This window comes from Myripristis murdjan, chromosome 19 (genome assembly GCF_902150065.1).
Source record: "Myripristis murdjan chromosome 19, fMyrMur1.1, whole genome shotgun sequence".
Taxonomy (NCBI): Eukaryota; Metazoa; Chordata; class Actinopteri; order Holocentriformes; family Holocentridae; genus Myripristis; species Myripristis murdjan.
This window is the reverse complement of record NC_043998.1, coordinates 9,068,233-9,083,902: the sequence shown is the minus strand read 5'-3', so window position 1 is coordinate 9,083,902 and position 15,670 is coordinate 9,068,233. Positions and strand designations below refer to the sequence as shown.

Genomic DNA, 15,670 nt, shown 5'->3' with positions numbered 1-15,670 from the left:
GAAGACAACGACCATATATTTTTCTTTCTGTAAGTAGTGATAATTTACTTCCTTTTGTATGGGATGTTTTTAAAACATAGCTCATACAGTGCTTCAAAACCAAGATAAACAAACAGGTCACAAACAAGGTCAGGCAACGGAGAGAGTGCAGCAAAACAATGATGTAGCCATAATAGGGCCGGGTGAGGTTTTGACCTGGGTCAAAGGTTCATCTAAATAAGTTAGAAAAAGTTTCATGTCATGATAAAACCTCATTTTTCTCCCAGTACATTTGGATTTAATTGAATGTACTATGTGACTTTTGAAACACATAATTTTTACTGCTTAATCAACAAAAAACTGAAAAGAAGTACATTTATGATTGAACATTTTATTAAGCATTTTATTACCACTGTACATATAGGGCAAGATAACAAAACAAAGAAATGGCTAGGGACTGTTACATCATCTACTCTTTACTAACTAAATTAGACGGACGGAAATACTTTATATGTTTTGCAAAAGTGTTACACAGAATTTTAGCAAGTGGGTGTATTGTGTGTTGGGTTTTTTTTTTTTCAAATATCTACACTAAATTCTAATACTTTGAATCATAAAACACTGAGTGTGGTCCCCTCTACATACAAAAGCAGTATCATATAAATTACTTTACACAACATTGTAAAAACGTAAACATTTTATTTGGCAAACTGTTGTCAGTCAAGTTGTTAATTGCTGTCAGGGCTGTGTTTCCTCCGTGTCGGGGTAAGTGGAACATGTGAAGCTACAGGTGCTAGGTGCTGCACAGTGGCTGGCTTTTAGTTGCAGAGTAAAGACAACAATGGCTTTGTCACCGAGGGAGAAAAGGGGCAAGAGTGCAGTGAAAGAGAGAGAGGGCCGGGCCACACAGTGCGACGCTTCTAGCGAGTCATTCATCAGGAATCAACATTATGAGTGTGTCTGCATCATGCGTACTGTCTTACCAAACTGATGGTCATAATCAGGGCAGAAAACTTTTTTGTTAGTCAGTGATAAGTGGCTTCAGACTTGTAATTTCTTTAAGAGTGACTGTCTTTAGGAAGCACACACTGAACATAGGCTGGCTAGCTGCCAAAGTGGCTAGTAGAGTTGAAATATATAAAAGCATTTTGGTTGGTGCTTGGTGTTATCCTCAGGCCCTGCTCGTTCTAACATTTCCTCCTCTATCAGTGCTCAGCAGCATTCTCCACAGCAGTCTCTCCATTCACTGCTACTGTTTCATTGTTTTTGTGGAACGTGCGTCAGACTACATCTTGAAAAGGATTCAGTTACATTTCTGTGACTTGCCTCTCACACAATGAAACCAAGGTTATCCTAGGAGGGACAATCACCAAGTGGGTTAGATTTACAAACTCTGTCTATCTTGTACCAAGGTCAGTGGCACTAACAAGCTCTAATTTTACAATCTTGGAATCCCTAAGTCTTTCCTATCTAATGCTTACAAGTGTTATAATATATTTTACTTTTATTTAGAGTGTTGAATGGCACAAGCATTTCATTTAGAACATAGCAGGCTAGGTCCAATGGAGTAGACCTGCAGCTGGGTCAGGAAGAGGTGGCAAAAGCAATGATATCAGAGCTTTTCCACCTGGAAGATCGTCATTTCGCAATTCAAATGGAAAAAAGTTTTTTTTTTTCTTTTTTTTTTTTTTCAAATGGAAAATAAGGCATTCCCAAAGTGGAAGAGAGCAAGATGCAAATATCATGCACTTTACCTCAAGGCCCATATGAAAATGAAATGGCTGCAGCAGGTTGCATCAGCCATCTGGGGCACTATAGAATATGTTTTAGTAATCTGGAGCCTTACACTCAATGTAAGGCTGAAATGCAACCAAGTGATCACAGTAAATGAATGCATTTTGATAACTGGACCTGGACTGCTTAGCAATGCCCTATTAGTTCCCATCACTTTAAAAAGCGCTGAATCATATTTAAAAATCTTTCAGATAGTTGGAGTTTCTGACTGAATCTCCCTTGGGGGTCAGTCTGTACTTAGAAGGAAACTTCTAATTCATTCTGCCGATTCTTTTGGGTCTTAAAAGTTCAATAAATCACAGAGAAGAAAAGAAAAAAGGAACGGGATTTAAATACATGGTTTGTCCCAAAACGGTGGTGGTTTTAATTACTCAGGTCGATCATTAGGTGCTCATATATCTGAGTTTTCCCCTTGAAACTTGAAGCAAGCAGGAACTCCCGGTCGTCAATGGATACCAGCGAGAACGCCCGGGGTGCCTGTATATTCAGCTCCTGTGATGAGACAAACTGGCCCCTCTTGGTGTCCCATTGGTAGACCTGCGTCAGTGAATAATCGCTGCCCAAGATGGCATACTGCCAGTTGCCGATGGAGACTGGCTGAAACACCATAGAGCCGCGGGAAGGAAATGTCTGGACCTCCTTGAACATGGCGCCATCCCAGCGCATCACCTTGGAGTCCCCGATGAACCTTGTCAAGCAGATGAACAGCTCACCTTGGAGAGGGAAAAGGATTCAAAGAAAGAACTCAGTGTCTCACATTATAAAAGACTGAATACGCAGCTGAAATAGTAAAGCAGAAGGAAGTAGTTTATGTGATTGAGCGGTTCACCTTGAAAAGAAGAAATTAAATACTCCAGAGCATAATATGTGGAGACAATTCATGGGTCGGTTTTTATGGCAGTGGAAATGGGCATAGCTTCATATTGCACACAGCAGGCATGAGGTCATATGTGACAAAATGAAAGTAAATGACCTAAAGAGCAATGTAGAGCTACAGTTAGTACATTAAAAACAACTAGAAAGCAGGTCATAATTGCTAATGAAATTGCTGATAAATTACCTAAACTTTTCATCATGTGTTAAAATCTTTAGTTTATCATAATGGAAAATGCATTGACAGAACCCCACCTTTGAATACACATAATCCTGCTCCAAGAACCTTTCCTGAAACTAGCACACACCAGCTAAATACTAGGACTGGGTATTGGTACAGCCCCATGATGAAGTGTGTATCATGATACATGGGTCCCAATACAATTTGTATCACAATATGCTGCAATACTCTACAGAGTTGACTGAAAATATATCAGTACAGCTTAATAATACCTACTTTACACCTACTTAACACATGGTTAGAATAAAGTTTAATAAAAAAAAATAGGTGAAATTAACTGTGTAAATGATTCAGTCAATGATTTAATACAAGGGGCAAGTGAATTGATACAGTATTACGGAAAATGATGCGATTGTCATGTGGAGGAGGGAAATTGGACACATGCAGGAGCTGAGGCCGGTTTCATCGAAGAATACAATTGTTCAATAATAAATGCTAGAACTAGGGAACATGAGGAGCACATGTGGCAAGAGAATAACCAGACAAAGAGCTGAACTGAAGACAGGACTTCAATACACGAGGGACTAACTAGGTAACAAGACACACCTAGGGAATGGGCTGGAACACAGAGGAGTAGCTGAGGGAAACACTGGGAAGGGAACTGAACAATCAGGGGTAAAGAGTTCAACACAGGGCAGGTGTGGGAGGCTGGGCAGGGCAAATGAGACTGACACAGAGCAAGCGTGGAGAGGTGACAAGGGGAGACACAGGGAACAGACAAAGAAGCTGAGCGGCCAGTGAGTGGCTGAAAACACAGGAGGCCCCACTACCAAACTGGGTCACAAGACACAGGTGAAAACACTAGTGAGGGGTGACACAGCAGGGCAAAGCAACAGGTAAACATGAGGGACACACAGAGCGGGAACAGGACTCAAAGGACAAAATCCATAAACACAGAGTCCGGGGGAAACACAAGAGACCTAGAGTTCAACAAAAAACCACACACAATGCAGAGCCATGACAGTGATGTTTAGCTGCATTGAGTTTTTTGCACAGCTGTTCTAAGTATGGTGTCAAAATATGACAGACAGTTGTTGGCTGCATGTCACAGTGATTTCTGCCCATATAAAAATCCACCCAACGTCCTATATATACACCGCTACTCAGGGTGCAGTTCTCACCTTTGACCCGGAAGTGTTTGACGGAGAAGACGTCTTCCATTTCCGGTATGTCAGTCCTGCGCTCAAACTGTTTCTGGCTCCTGTTCCACTGGTAGACCACAGGCCTCTGGGAGCTGCTGGACAGGATCAGGTGGGGTTTGTTGGAGATCTCCAGATACTCCACATCCGTGTCCCGGTACCACGGGTGGAGCGACTGGTGGGAGTAGAACCCATTGCCGTTCCATTTGTACACTGTTGTGGAGCCGGCCTACAGGAGCAGCACATACAAAAAGACATTTGCTCATAAACTGTGCTGGAGCAGAAGCTTAATGACAGACTGCAGAGAAGAAAACCAGGGGAAAGTGGTAGGAACAGTAAACTATAGAGGAGAAGAGGTAAATTGTAAGCTGCAGTGTAGGCTATGTGTGGTAAGAGTCATGCAAACACTTCAGCTGGATTGACTAGTTCAGCGAGCTCACATTATGTGTAGGGGTGTATTTCAAAAAATTTAAATATTGTAGAAAAGTTCATTTTTTCCCCAAAAAAATTTAATTCAAAAAGTGAGACTTTCATGTATTCTAGAAGTGAAAGTGAAGTGAAAAAAGTGAACTGTAAGCCGTAATCATAACAACGAAAACAAAAAAGGCTTGAAATATTACACTTTATGTATAATGAATCTAAAATATATGAATGTTTCACTTTTTGAATTAAATTATGGAAAAAATGAACCTTTCCATGATATTCTAATTTTTTGAGATGCACCTGTATGTTACATGGTTTTGTTTCTTCACTATAGCCTACCATGTGTTACTGTAATATGACAAAGTATTATTAGCCATAGTCCATTGGTGAAAACTCTCTCCACAGTTAAAATATCATACCCCTTACCCCTAACCCCTTTACTACTACAATTGGACCCTTTACAAGTGGTACACCAGATACGCCACCATTTTTTCAGTTTTTACACTCATGTACTGGTAAGTGAAAGGTTTGTGGTAGGAGCCAGACTGACAGCATACACTGAATGCTAAGTACCAACCAGCAATCAATAACCATCAGTTACACCACTTAATAACTGTTCTCATTTCATATATGGGCTTAAAGTAAAATGACTGCCACAGGGTCATATTAATTTCTTTTGCTACATCTAAAATATCTGACATAAAGTGTTTAAGCTCAGCAAATGATTCAAGTAAGGGGATCGCAGAAAAACGAAAAGCAACCAGCCTTGGAGCTGTCGGCGATAACAAAGAAAGACTCTCCATCGGTCATGAAGGTCTCGATGTCGTTGGGTTTGCGGATCTTTAGGATGTCAATGTCTTGGATCTTGATGAACTTGTTGGCAGAGGTGTCACGTTTGTAGATGTGCGAGCCCCCAAACAGTTGGGCCACAATGACAAAGAGGAGGTTGTCAATCACCATGGGCTTGCAGACGACAGTGGAGGTGCCTCAACAAGAAAAAGGTGAAAGAAAAGGTCAGAATTGCATAGCTGTTTGTCAGCCACCATGGGTTTACTGGTTGAAGAGAGAAATAGTATCTGAGGGTAGAGATGAAAAAAAGGAGACCCACATGCATTATGCTACTTTGTTTATGTATTCTATTGGAGTATAATATACTCTGTGAAATACTCAAGCAACATAGTGTTCATAGACTATATGGACAAAAGTATTGGGGCACACCCCTTAATCATTGAATTCAAGTGTTTCATTCAGTCCCATTGCCACAGGTGTATAAAACACACATAGCCATGCCTTTATAAACGTTTGTGAAAGGAAGAGGCACGGTACTATAATAGTAATGTAATAGGATGCCACCATTGTAACGAGTCAGTTGGTGAAATTTCTTCCCTCCTAGATATTCCACAGTCAACTGTAAGTGGTATCACTGCATCATCAGCCGCGTGCAAGCCATACATCACCAAGCACAATGCCAAATGTTGGATGGTGCGGTGTAAAGCACGTCACCACTGGACTGTGGAGTGGTGGAAATGTGTTCTGTGGAGTGACGAGTCATGCTTCTCTATCTGGCGGTCTGATAGACAAGTCTGGGTTTGATGAATGCCAGGAGAACGTTCCCTGCCTGACTGCATTGTGCCGACTGTAAAGTTTGGTGGAGGGATAATGCCATGGGCTTGTTTTCCTGGGGTTGGCAGCTCCATATTAATGCCTATGGATTTAGAATGGGATGTCATAAAAGCTCCTGTAGGTGTAATTTGTAGGTGACCCAATACTTTTGTCAATATAGTATGGTAAAATATCCAGCATTTTGAATACAACTGCAGTGAAATAACAGTGCTGAGTGATGCATTTTGCTGTGCTGTGAAATTTAATTGAATGGTGCTTGTGCTACAGTACTTTGTAACTTACTTTCTATGGTGTCGTAGGTTCTGAAGGTCATCTCAACATGATCCCATTCCAGGAAGCTGCAGGTCCCGGCAAAGGGTTGGGCAAACACAACATACTGATCTTTTCCAAAGGTAAAAGCCTCCACCGAAATGGACTCAAACTTCAGGGACTGATAGGAAGCAAATTCTGCAAAACATGACACAGTAATAATTCAGTCACGTTATCATTTTATACCTGTCTTACCATAAATCTCCCTTTTTACGTACAGTATGTATCCATGTGTTTGTATGTACTCTGTGTATGTATATGGTATACATGGCACACATAGTATACATGTGTAGATGTATAGTATGTATATTTAAGTGTATGTGTAGGCCTATGTAGTATCACAGTCTTTAAAACTATATAGTTGATTACAAAAAAATCTGGATTTTCAGATCTCACATTTTCACATATAGTACTGTAATAACATTACAACAAAGATCAATCAAAGAAGGCTATGCCACCGTTGTATATTTCAGTATCATGTACCCTTGAAATTTGTTGTTAAAAAATACTACCCCCATCCTTCAGGAAATAGTTGAAAAGCACCACTGAGTTGAAAAGCAGGAGGGCAGTAACAGTTAAGGAGATTAACATTCTGCGTGGTATTATAACTGCTTGAAATCTACCACAGTCAGTAAGCCAATCAGTAAGGATGGTCTGCTGGCCAGTGTAAAAAGGGCCCGTCAGTCCGCCTGCATGTCAATCAGCCAGCCAATTAGCCAGTCAACAAATCAGTCAGTCCAGAAATCAGACACCTAGTCAATGTGAAAACCAGTCACTGAACCATTCAGTCAACAAGCGGTCAGTCAGATGTGATAGTCAGTAAATTGTTTAGGGGTCTGTCAGCAACCTGCTATTCAAGTTCACTTTTGTATCATCAGTTGCACTAGTTATTACTGAAGTTCCTAAATGAATTCACACTGAAGCACATCACGAAAAAGTGGATTAGATAACATTTCAGAGGCAAAGAACAGAGAGACAAGGATAATGAGGCTCCACCGCCAGGCCCGGCTGCCTCAAAGTCTTTGTTTGGCCTTATATTCTTCTATGCGATAGAAACAGAACATAATTAACTTAATAATGTTGTTGATAAGGACCGGGAGAAAATGAGAGACAGTTGGAACTGGAGACGGGGAGGACACACACAGGGAGATGGTACCTGCTGTGATGCAGTCAAAAGAGTGTGGCAGCAGGTCGTTGATCTTCTTGCCCTGGTGAATGGGCGGCCCGCTGCAGTAGATCTGATCCAGGGTGGCGTTGGTGTGGTGCATCCACTCCACCAACCACTTGAGCTTACAGTCACATATCAGATTGTTGCCCCGCAGATCCCTACATGGATTTGTAAATGAATAGTAAATTCAATTATCACGTCAGTTGAAGTGTTATTAAATATTACCATGAATATACACTCCTTTAACTGCTTTGGTGTATGGGCACAGACCCCTAAAGGGATGGATTGACAGGAACATGAATCACCTAATTAACTGTTAAATATACATGGCATAAATATATACTCTACCAAACATGTAAAAATATCTATACATGTATCAGGTGGTAAAAAAAACAAAACAAAAACGTTACCTCAGGGCAAACAAACAGAGCAACAAAACCAGATGTTAGGCAAAGGTGAAACGGAATCTGATAACAGAATTTAAACTGTGTTACTTGTTAAATAAGGGAGATAAATGAAACGATAAGTCGCCATCCTCCATCACATCATAAAAATTTCCTGCAGCTAAATGAATGGATTGATCGTTCAAATACCAATGAATGATTTCAGAAATAAATCAGTTAATGAAAACAGCATGCGTCAAATAGAGAGGAAACTGAGCTCGCCTTTGTGGGACTTAAGGACAAATGTTTCTAGTCTGACACTATGGGTGATAACAAACCGACCTGCGTCAAAGAAACACTCCACTCACACTTTAGTCAAAGCGTCCATGCCCTTGAAAACATCTTTGGGCAGCGTCTCGAGGTTGTTGTAAGCCAGACTCCTGATCAAATAAAAGAGTACACACACAGACACACAGAGATATTAAATGGCAAGCAAACTGTCTCTAACAGATCAAGGGCACATTCATTGCATTGCATTGTAGGCTTTTTGCTTCTGCTGCTATACAGAGGGATTTACAGAGGGTGGAACAGTAGAATAAGCTTAAACTCTTGGATCACCAAAATTAAAGGCATCCAGTAGTAATGCTTTGATATGTCAATGCCCTGACAATGCTCCTTTGACCATAGAACAATCATGAAGGAGGTGTTATGATGAAGAAATAGAATTAAAAGATAAATGAAAGGGGATAGAGGGATTAGCAATTAATTAATTAAGGAAGAGCAATTGGAGTGAGTAGAGAGAGTGGATACAGTAATATCCAGCACTTCATACATTCAGCTCATAGATACTAATAATTCATTTTGTCAGCATTACTTGTGCTCTACTTTAAAGGACCGAGATTCTGTTTTCCATATGAAACTTTTTAAGCAGCGCTCTCTTACTCCACAGAATTCATATGGACAATATCTCTGCCAGCCAGCTAAAACCAATCTGTAATAGTCAAAAACCGCTCCTATAGAGACATATCATTCAAGACAGGATGAAAAGTGTGGCTGAATTCCAAAACAGAATGAGATGTAAATGAAATGAAAATGTCAGCATAATTCATGAGTGCCGCATAAATCATTTAAGAGTCAGACTCCCAGGCAGGCAGGGCAGCTTACTTACAGATTGAGGAAGGCTGCACAGTGTAAACAGATGGGGAGCAGAGCAGGCAGAACTCAAGCACAACTCCTTCATGTGCCCTTTAATAATGCATTTAATTTATGTGGTAGATAAAAGTGACCTCTAATAATATATTCATCGGCACATTTTTGTGTCAACAATCTTGTTTACTCCTCCTAAAATCCATGGAATATGCATTTATAGAATGGCACCTTATCGCATTATGTGGCTGAATATGATTTAGAACATGATTTCATAAATGTGGAAGTATGTCTGCAGAGAAGTGCAACCTGTGATCAAATAGTCATCCCTGTACATTCCCCTCTGGTGAGGGAAATGAAAGTGAATTATGCTGTTCTTAAGCTTGCTGGGCACCATCTGGATTCCCCGACTTCCACCGCTGTGCAAAGTTAGGATTTCCAAGTCAGGATGAAAAGCACAACTATACATGCATTTTGAAGAGCGCTGCATTGTGTAAACAACTCAAGGAAATAACAGTTAAATATTCATCATGTTTTCTCAGCTCCCACACTGACTCCTCTGTTGATGAATGGGTGCTGCTGTACCCTACTTTAGAAACCATCATACAAAGCTACTAGCCCACTCCAAAATGTACTCCAAACACTGAGGTGTGTCCAAAGTGCTTTAGGTAAGACATTTAAGAGAGTCAGGGGCGGATTTTAGGTCAGAGTTGAGTTTAAGGTCACAGTACGGTTATTATATTTAGTCTTAACCTTTGAGTTACTCACATTCTCTTCTAACTTTAGTCTCAGGCTGTGCACTTCAGAGAAGAGGACTTGTGTTTACAAAGCACTGTTTTGTAAGCTGAACTTTGTGGTTTCTCCCCAACGGAAATCAGAGGTATTCTGCTATGCTGAAGGACTACGTTGCTAAGTAAAAAAAAAAAAAAAAAAAAAAAAAAAAAAAAAACCTCTAGAGCAATCTTTTAAATGGCTGTTTTTTTTTTTTCTTCTGTGGTTTAAATTGTTCACAGAGTATTTTTCTCATTCCTTGTTTACAGTGTTTATATTGCTCTTGGTACTGTTATCTGTATATACTGTTTATTGTGTAAATTGTGCTTCGTATCTTGCTATCCACTTTGCTGCTGTGATGTGTGAAATTTCCCCACCGTGGGACTAATAAAGGAATATCTTATCTTATCTTATCTTATGGAGCAATAAAAACCAATACCTTTGACATCAGAATGCAAGAGCAATCATATAAACAAAGTGCGTGCATACCGTGGTTTTTGCACTTTGATGGCCATGTGTTGCATTACTATGAACAGCTTATTTATAGCATTGACTTTGAGTCAGCCCTTAGTTACTAAGTCTAATCATTATCCCAGTCCCATTAGTCTATGAGTCTATAAAACACAATCACCAAGGCCATTTAGTGGGAAATGTGTTAAAATTTAACAACCGAGGGAGGTGAAACCATGTCCTCACGTCCTCCCTGAAGTTTGTTGCTAGAAAACAGGAACATATATTGTGTCAATATCATATCTTCAAACACGGTCCTTCAAATGCCCAAGACACATAATCAATTGTCCTTAGGCCAATTTAATTATCTCACAGACCTGAGAGGTACTGTGGTCAATAGACCACATAACACACTTTGGCTAATTTAACTGATTTTAATTAATAGGTTAATTTAATTTAATTTAGTTTGAGAAAAAAAAAAAAAAAAACATTATCAGTAGCTATATTAATAACTTAATTTAGAGAAATAAATAAATAAATAAAGGGATGACAATTTGATCACCTTTGAGAATTCAGAATACTTCAGTATTTCTGCCAACAGTGTGCGCAGAAAAGCTCTGGGCGTTTTGCCGGTCCAATAAGGATAAGGCCCAGAGCAACCATGGTCTGTCCTTAAGCAACCTGATCCAGAGAGCTGACACCTGCCACCATTAACCTTGCATTGGTACCACTGGCAACAGCTTTTCTGCCTACCTCCACATTTCTGACAGTGACAAAGCGGCCAGTGACAGGAAACAGGAAATTGATACACAGGTTATCCTGAAAAACTCATGTGTCATTACCTTCTCCCACAGCATTTCTTTCTGAGAAATGACTTCATGGATTAATGTTAATGTAACTGTGCAGAATATTTGTTTAGGGTTAACGAGTGTGTCATAGCTAACAGAGAGACTCAACAAATAAAAAAAAGAGAGGAAAGAAGGAAGGAAAGCAGGAAAGCAGGGGGTGGAGATTAGAAAGAGGGAATAGCAGGAATCATGAGGCAAGTGACAGGAATAAGGAAGGAAGGTGGGGGGAGGAAAAAATGAAGGAAGGAAGGAAGGAAGGAAGGAAGGAAGGAAGTAGGAATACTGAGGCAATTAAGTAGGCACAGGAATACGGACTGAATTTGAAGCCAAAGTACTTACAGATGAATAAGTGCTTTGAGGCCCCGGAATGCATACGGGGATATTGATGCAATTTTGTTGTTTTCAATGAATCTGTGAATAAGACGTATATATCTCATTATCATTTTAATAGAGTAGCAGTGTTTATCTTTCTCATATGAGATGCATTTATCACACTTTCATACTTACAAGTATTCCAAATGTGGTAAACCAAGGAAAGCATCTTCATCGATTAAGTCAAATGAATTGGCTGTGAACAAGCTGTGAGGAAAAAGCAGGGAGGCAATTAAACATGCTTTATCATTATGGGATTGTTGCTTTGTTTTTTTTTTTTGTTTTTTTTTTTAATGATGATTATGTGGATCATTTCAACGGGAAACATACATGTAACTGAAACCGTCATCATCATCATGTGACAGCAACCCATTGGCCGAATCGGAGAAAAAGACGGGGTGTGACAGATATTTCACCATTGAGGACAACAGAGTCATTCAGCATTTCTGCCTACAGTACTGCATGTGCTGAAAGACTGAAGTATGAAAGGAAGTGAAAGAAAGAAAGACATGGTTGCTTCCTCCTACGTGTTTTCTGAGTCACTCTTTAACAAAATGCATGATTCCCCCGGCCACATCACCACTAAAACCCATTGGAGGAGAACAGGCTGGCTACTCTCCACATCCTCACTTTATCATAGACCACAAGCTTGGAATCAGACAGGATTGTAACTCCAGGATCCATGCAGGGAGGGAGGGAGAGGGAGGAGGGGTGGTCCTTTACATGTAGTCATTCATTGTGTAAGCTTGCTTTTTACTGTGTTGCAAGCAGCAGTGCTTCAGTGTTCATAGCACAACGCCCCCAAAAGGAACTGTTTAGAAAATTCTGTTTTTGTTCTTTTCTCCAGCCAGGAATGGTCTGGCACCTATTCATTTGACAGAAACAAGTTTGTGTTGCCATATGTTTTTTTTTTTTTTTTTTTTTTTTTTCAGCTCCTAACACTGGCAACTATGGTACTAACAGATGATATGATATTATTGAGGGAGGACCTCAGAGGTTCAAACATATTACCGTCTGTCATCCTATTACAATCATCCCACTGCAACATATTGTGTTTTCCAAAAACAAGGATTCAGACTGGTAACTCTGATTTAGTCATGACTTATAAATGTATATGTTTGAGCATCATGACATCAATGACTGTCTTAATATTTATTTAAAATCTTTTTAAGACACTAAGCATCAAAGGTTTGACATCCAAAGTAGCAGACCTGTTATGTGCCTTCCATCTTTTGAAATATTTAACCCAAAAAGGTTCTATGAAATAAAAGTGACACATACATTCTGTAACATTCAGAGACTGTGAATATGTGAATAACATATACTCATAATTCCACACTCACCGCTGTAGGGCGCAAGTGCTTCATTGGAAGTAAATTATTCCAGTACACCTTAGTGGTGATGGCAGAAGGAAGAAGCACTTTTACTCCTACACTTTTGACAGTTTAATTTACCTTCATTGCAGTCACAAACTTGCTCCTCTGAGCACCTGGAGGAATTGATGCCAAGATAAATGTTTTGCTGAGAAGAGCCGATGTGAGGTGACAGTGTGCTATTGTGTGAAGTAAACAAAACAGCCTCGATGAGTGAGCACAGTTGAGGGGTGGGCCTAAACCTGCTGTTAATTTGTGGGTCTACAATAACAAATTGCTCAATAGAGTCTTGTTCTAACATGACACAACGTATAATGGATGCAACGAAGCAAAAGAATTAGCCTGGCATCAATAAGCCAATTTGCAAGGTTATGAGTGGAGTGCAATTATGACTCTACTGTGTGGGATATTATTATGGCAACAGTGTTATTATTTTGTTATTTTCAAATCTGTGTTTGGGGTTTGGAAAAACGTGAGTTCTCTCTCTCTCTGTCTCTCTCTCTCTCTCTCACACACACACACACACACACACACAGCCCCTCTTCCCCTCAACCTCTGCTGTTTGCTGATGCAGCCATGTGGTCTATTGCATAATCCTGACACCATTACAGAGAATCCCCCTTTAAATCTGCATATCGGGCTCTAACAGAGTCCTCTGGGAAACCCGTGTCCCATTGTTTGTTGGCGTAAAGCACTGGGACTATATTTGTACATAACTGTCCTCACAGGCTATTATCGTTTACCCTTTTCAGTGGCTTAAAAAATGGACTTGTCCCACTGAGAAAACCAAACAAGAAAAGAAATAGATAGATAGATAGATAGATAGATAGATAGATAGATAGATAGATAGATGATCTAAGAGGCTTCACTCACAGGAGCTGCAGGGCAGGTGTGTGGACGAAGCTCCCTCCAGTGATTTCATTGAATCCGGACTTGACAAAAGATCTGAATGGCCCAAGACATTTTGAATGAGGATGTGTCACATCATTAGAATAGAATAGAATAGAATAGAACAGAGTACCAATGAGACATATACAACAGTGTCTGAATGAAAGACTGGAACAGGCATAACCATACTAGTCATAACAGCAGCCTATATAAACATTAAAAGAGACAGCTACCATGCAGCCAAAATGCTCTAGGCTACATGCCGGTAAAGACGCTCAAAGGCTGTTCAGGTGTGAGTTCAGGCCACTTACAATGAAACGACATCGGGGGGGAAGGTGTGAGGGACGGATCTGACGTTCTCACACAGGGCATTATCTTTGGTACATGTGCATCCAGCCGGGCATCTGGGCTGCCTCACTCTCCTGCCCTCCGCAAGCACCAGAGTGACAGCGGCGACCCAAAGCAGCACCGTCCATCCTCTCCATCCTCTCCCTGCTCTGTCCGGCTGTCCCATACTGTCTGTCCCGCTGGAGCAGTACTCCTGCACATGAACTTCTAGGTGAAATACACGTGAGGTAAACCCTGCAACACCAGGAGCAAAGGGTGTATCTTCTTCTTATTATGTTTTTGTTTTTGTTTTGTGGTCAAACAGCAAGCTGTTTTTTGGTTGCGCTCGGATGCGGGCTGGTGTCTATGCCTCTTGCCTCTCAATAGGAAGGCACCAGTCCAGCGGATTCGTTCTGCAAGGCGCAGGACAGGCAGATCATGGAGAAGAGAGCAATCACAGAGCTTTCATGAAAAGAAAACACACCATCCTCTTGCCTCAACAATTCAAATAACAGAGTCTTTTAAAAAAAATCCTTATTAATTGCATGGTCTGTGCGGCTTGGAGAGAAGTTGTCTTGCGAATGCTGCAGCCATGAGACAAAAAAATAAAAGCGTGGACTCCCTGGAGAGAGAGAGAGACAGACAGACAGACAGAGAGATGGAAGGGAAGAGGGAGGGGGAGAGAGAGAGAGAGAGAGAGAAAGGGGGGAGGCTTTTAGGTGCGCTTTTTTTTTTTTTTTTTTTTTTTTTTTTGTAAATCAGCAGTGCCAGCTATTAATTATGCGCGCTCCAGAGCCGTGCGTGGCTAATGCAAAGCGGCTATTCATAAGGGGGCTGTGCAAATGCACCTGCCTCCCTCTTTCAAATGCCTCCTCTTCACTTCCCTGCCTGTGGCATAATAACGACCACGGCTGTAAAAAAAAAAAAAAAAAAAAAAAAAAAATTGCCAAAGGCTTGAATATATAGAATTGACTGATAGTGATAAATAAAGGTCGGTGTATGGTACGACTTCCAGCTGATAATAATAATAATCAGGAGGCAAACAACCACCAACTGCAGAATTTATTAATTTGGAGAAAGCATTAATCTATTTATGTATTCATTCATTCTGAGGAAACCCTTTCATCATGGCTATTTGGTCCTTACTATGATAATTTCAGACTATTAATTTACACAGTAAAGATGTCTGTAAATCTAGGGGTGAATTTAGTTTAAGAGGAATGTACTATATCAGCCCCTCTTGTGCTATATTAAAATACATACAGGCTTGTTTTTTTCCACACAGCAGCTCCATAATATTTCCTCCCACCCCCACATGAATCCAGTGCAGCCTTTGTTGGGCTCAGCGGGGTGTCAAAAAATATCATGAAACACTTGGACTTCTGTTCCAAGACTGGCAAAGTTTCTCCCCCCGCTGCCAACCCGCCCATCCGACGGACTTGAACCGCAGCAGCATTCAAAAAGAATAATAGAGGCATTATTTCCCATCCGTCTGCAGCTCAGACGCTTCTCAGTGGGCTCGCAGCGGATGTGGACGATATGATCACCGAGTGTGATCCGGAT

At 40.6% G+C, this 15,670-nt stretch overlaps 1 protein-coding gene across 1 annotated transcript; it reads right to left on the bottom strand.

Annotated features, from left to right (window-relative positions):
- Nucleotides 1-350: 350 nt before the first annotated feature.
- On the bottom strand, nucleotides 351-14,732 carry lgi1b (leucine-rich, glioma inactivated 1b). Its single transcript, XM_030078571.1, has 10 exons — nucleotides 14,092-14,732; nucleotides 13,766-13,837; nucleotides 11,655-11,726; nucleotides 11,487-11,558; nucleotides 8,301-8,372; nucleotides 7,538-7,707; nucleotides 6,355-6,519; nucleotides 5,215-5,435; nucleotides 4,009-4,255; nucleotides 351-2,486 (listed from the first exon to the last, which is right to left on the bottom strand). The coding sequence occupies exons 1-10, from the start codon at nucleotides 14,292-14,294 to the stop codon at nucleotides 2,137-2,139; spliced, it is 1,644 nt and encodes a 547-aa protein (XP_029934431.1). The 5' UTR covers nucleotides 14,295-14,732; the 3' UTR covers nucleotides 351-2,136.
- Nucleotides 14,733-15,670: the final 938 nt, after the last annotated feature.

Coding starts and splice junctions, on each gene's coding strand:
- lgi1b (XM_030078571.1), bottom strand. CDS start 14,294: ATGGGACAGCCGGACAGAGCAGGGAGAGGATGGAGAGGATGGACGGTG. Junction 7,708..8,300: donor ATGGACGCTTTGACTAAAGT/GTGAGTGGAGTG, acceptor AAATCCATGTAG/GGATCTGCGGGGCAACAATC. Junction 6,520..7,537: donor TTTTGACTGCATCACAGCAG/GTACCATCTCCC, acceptor CATGTTTTGCAG/AATTTGCTTCCTATCAGTCC.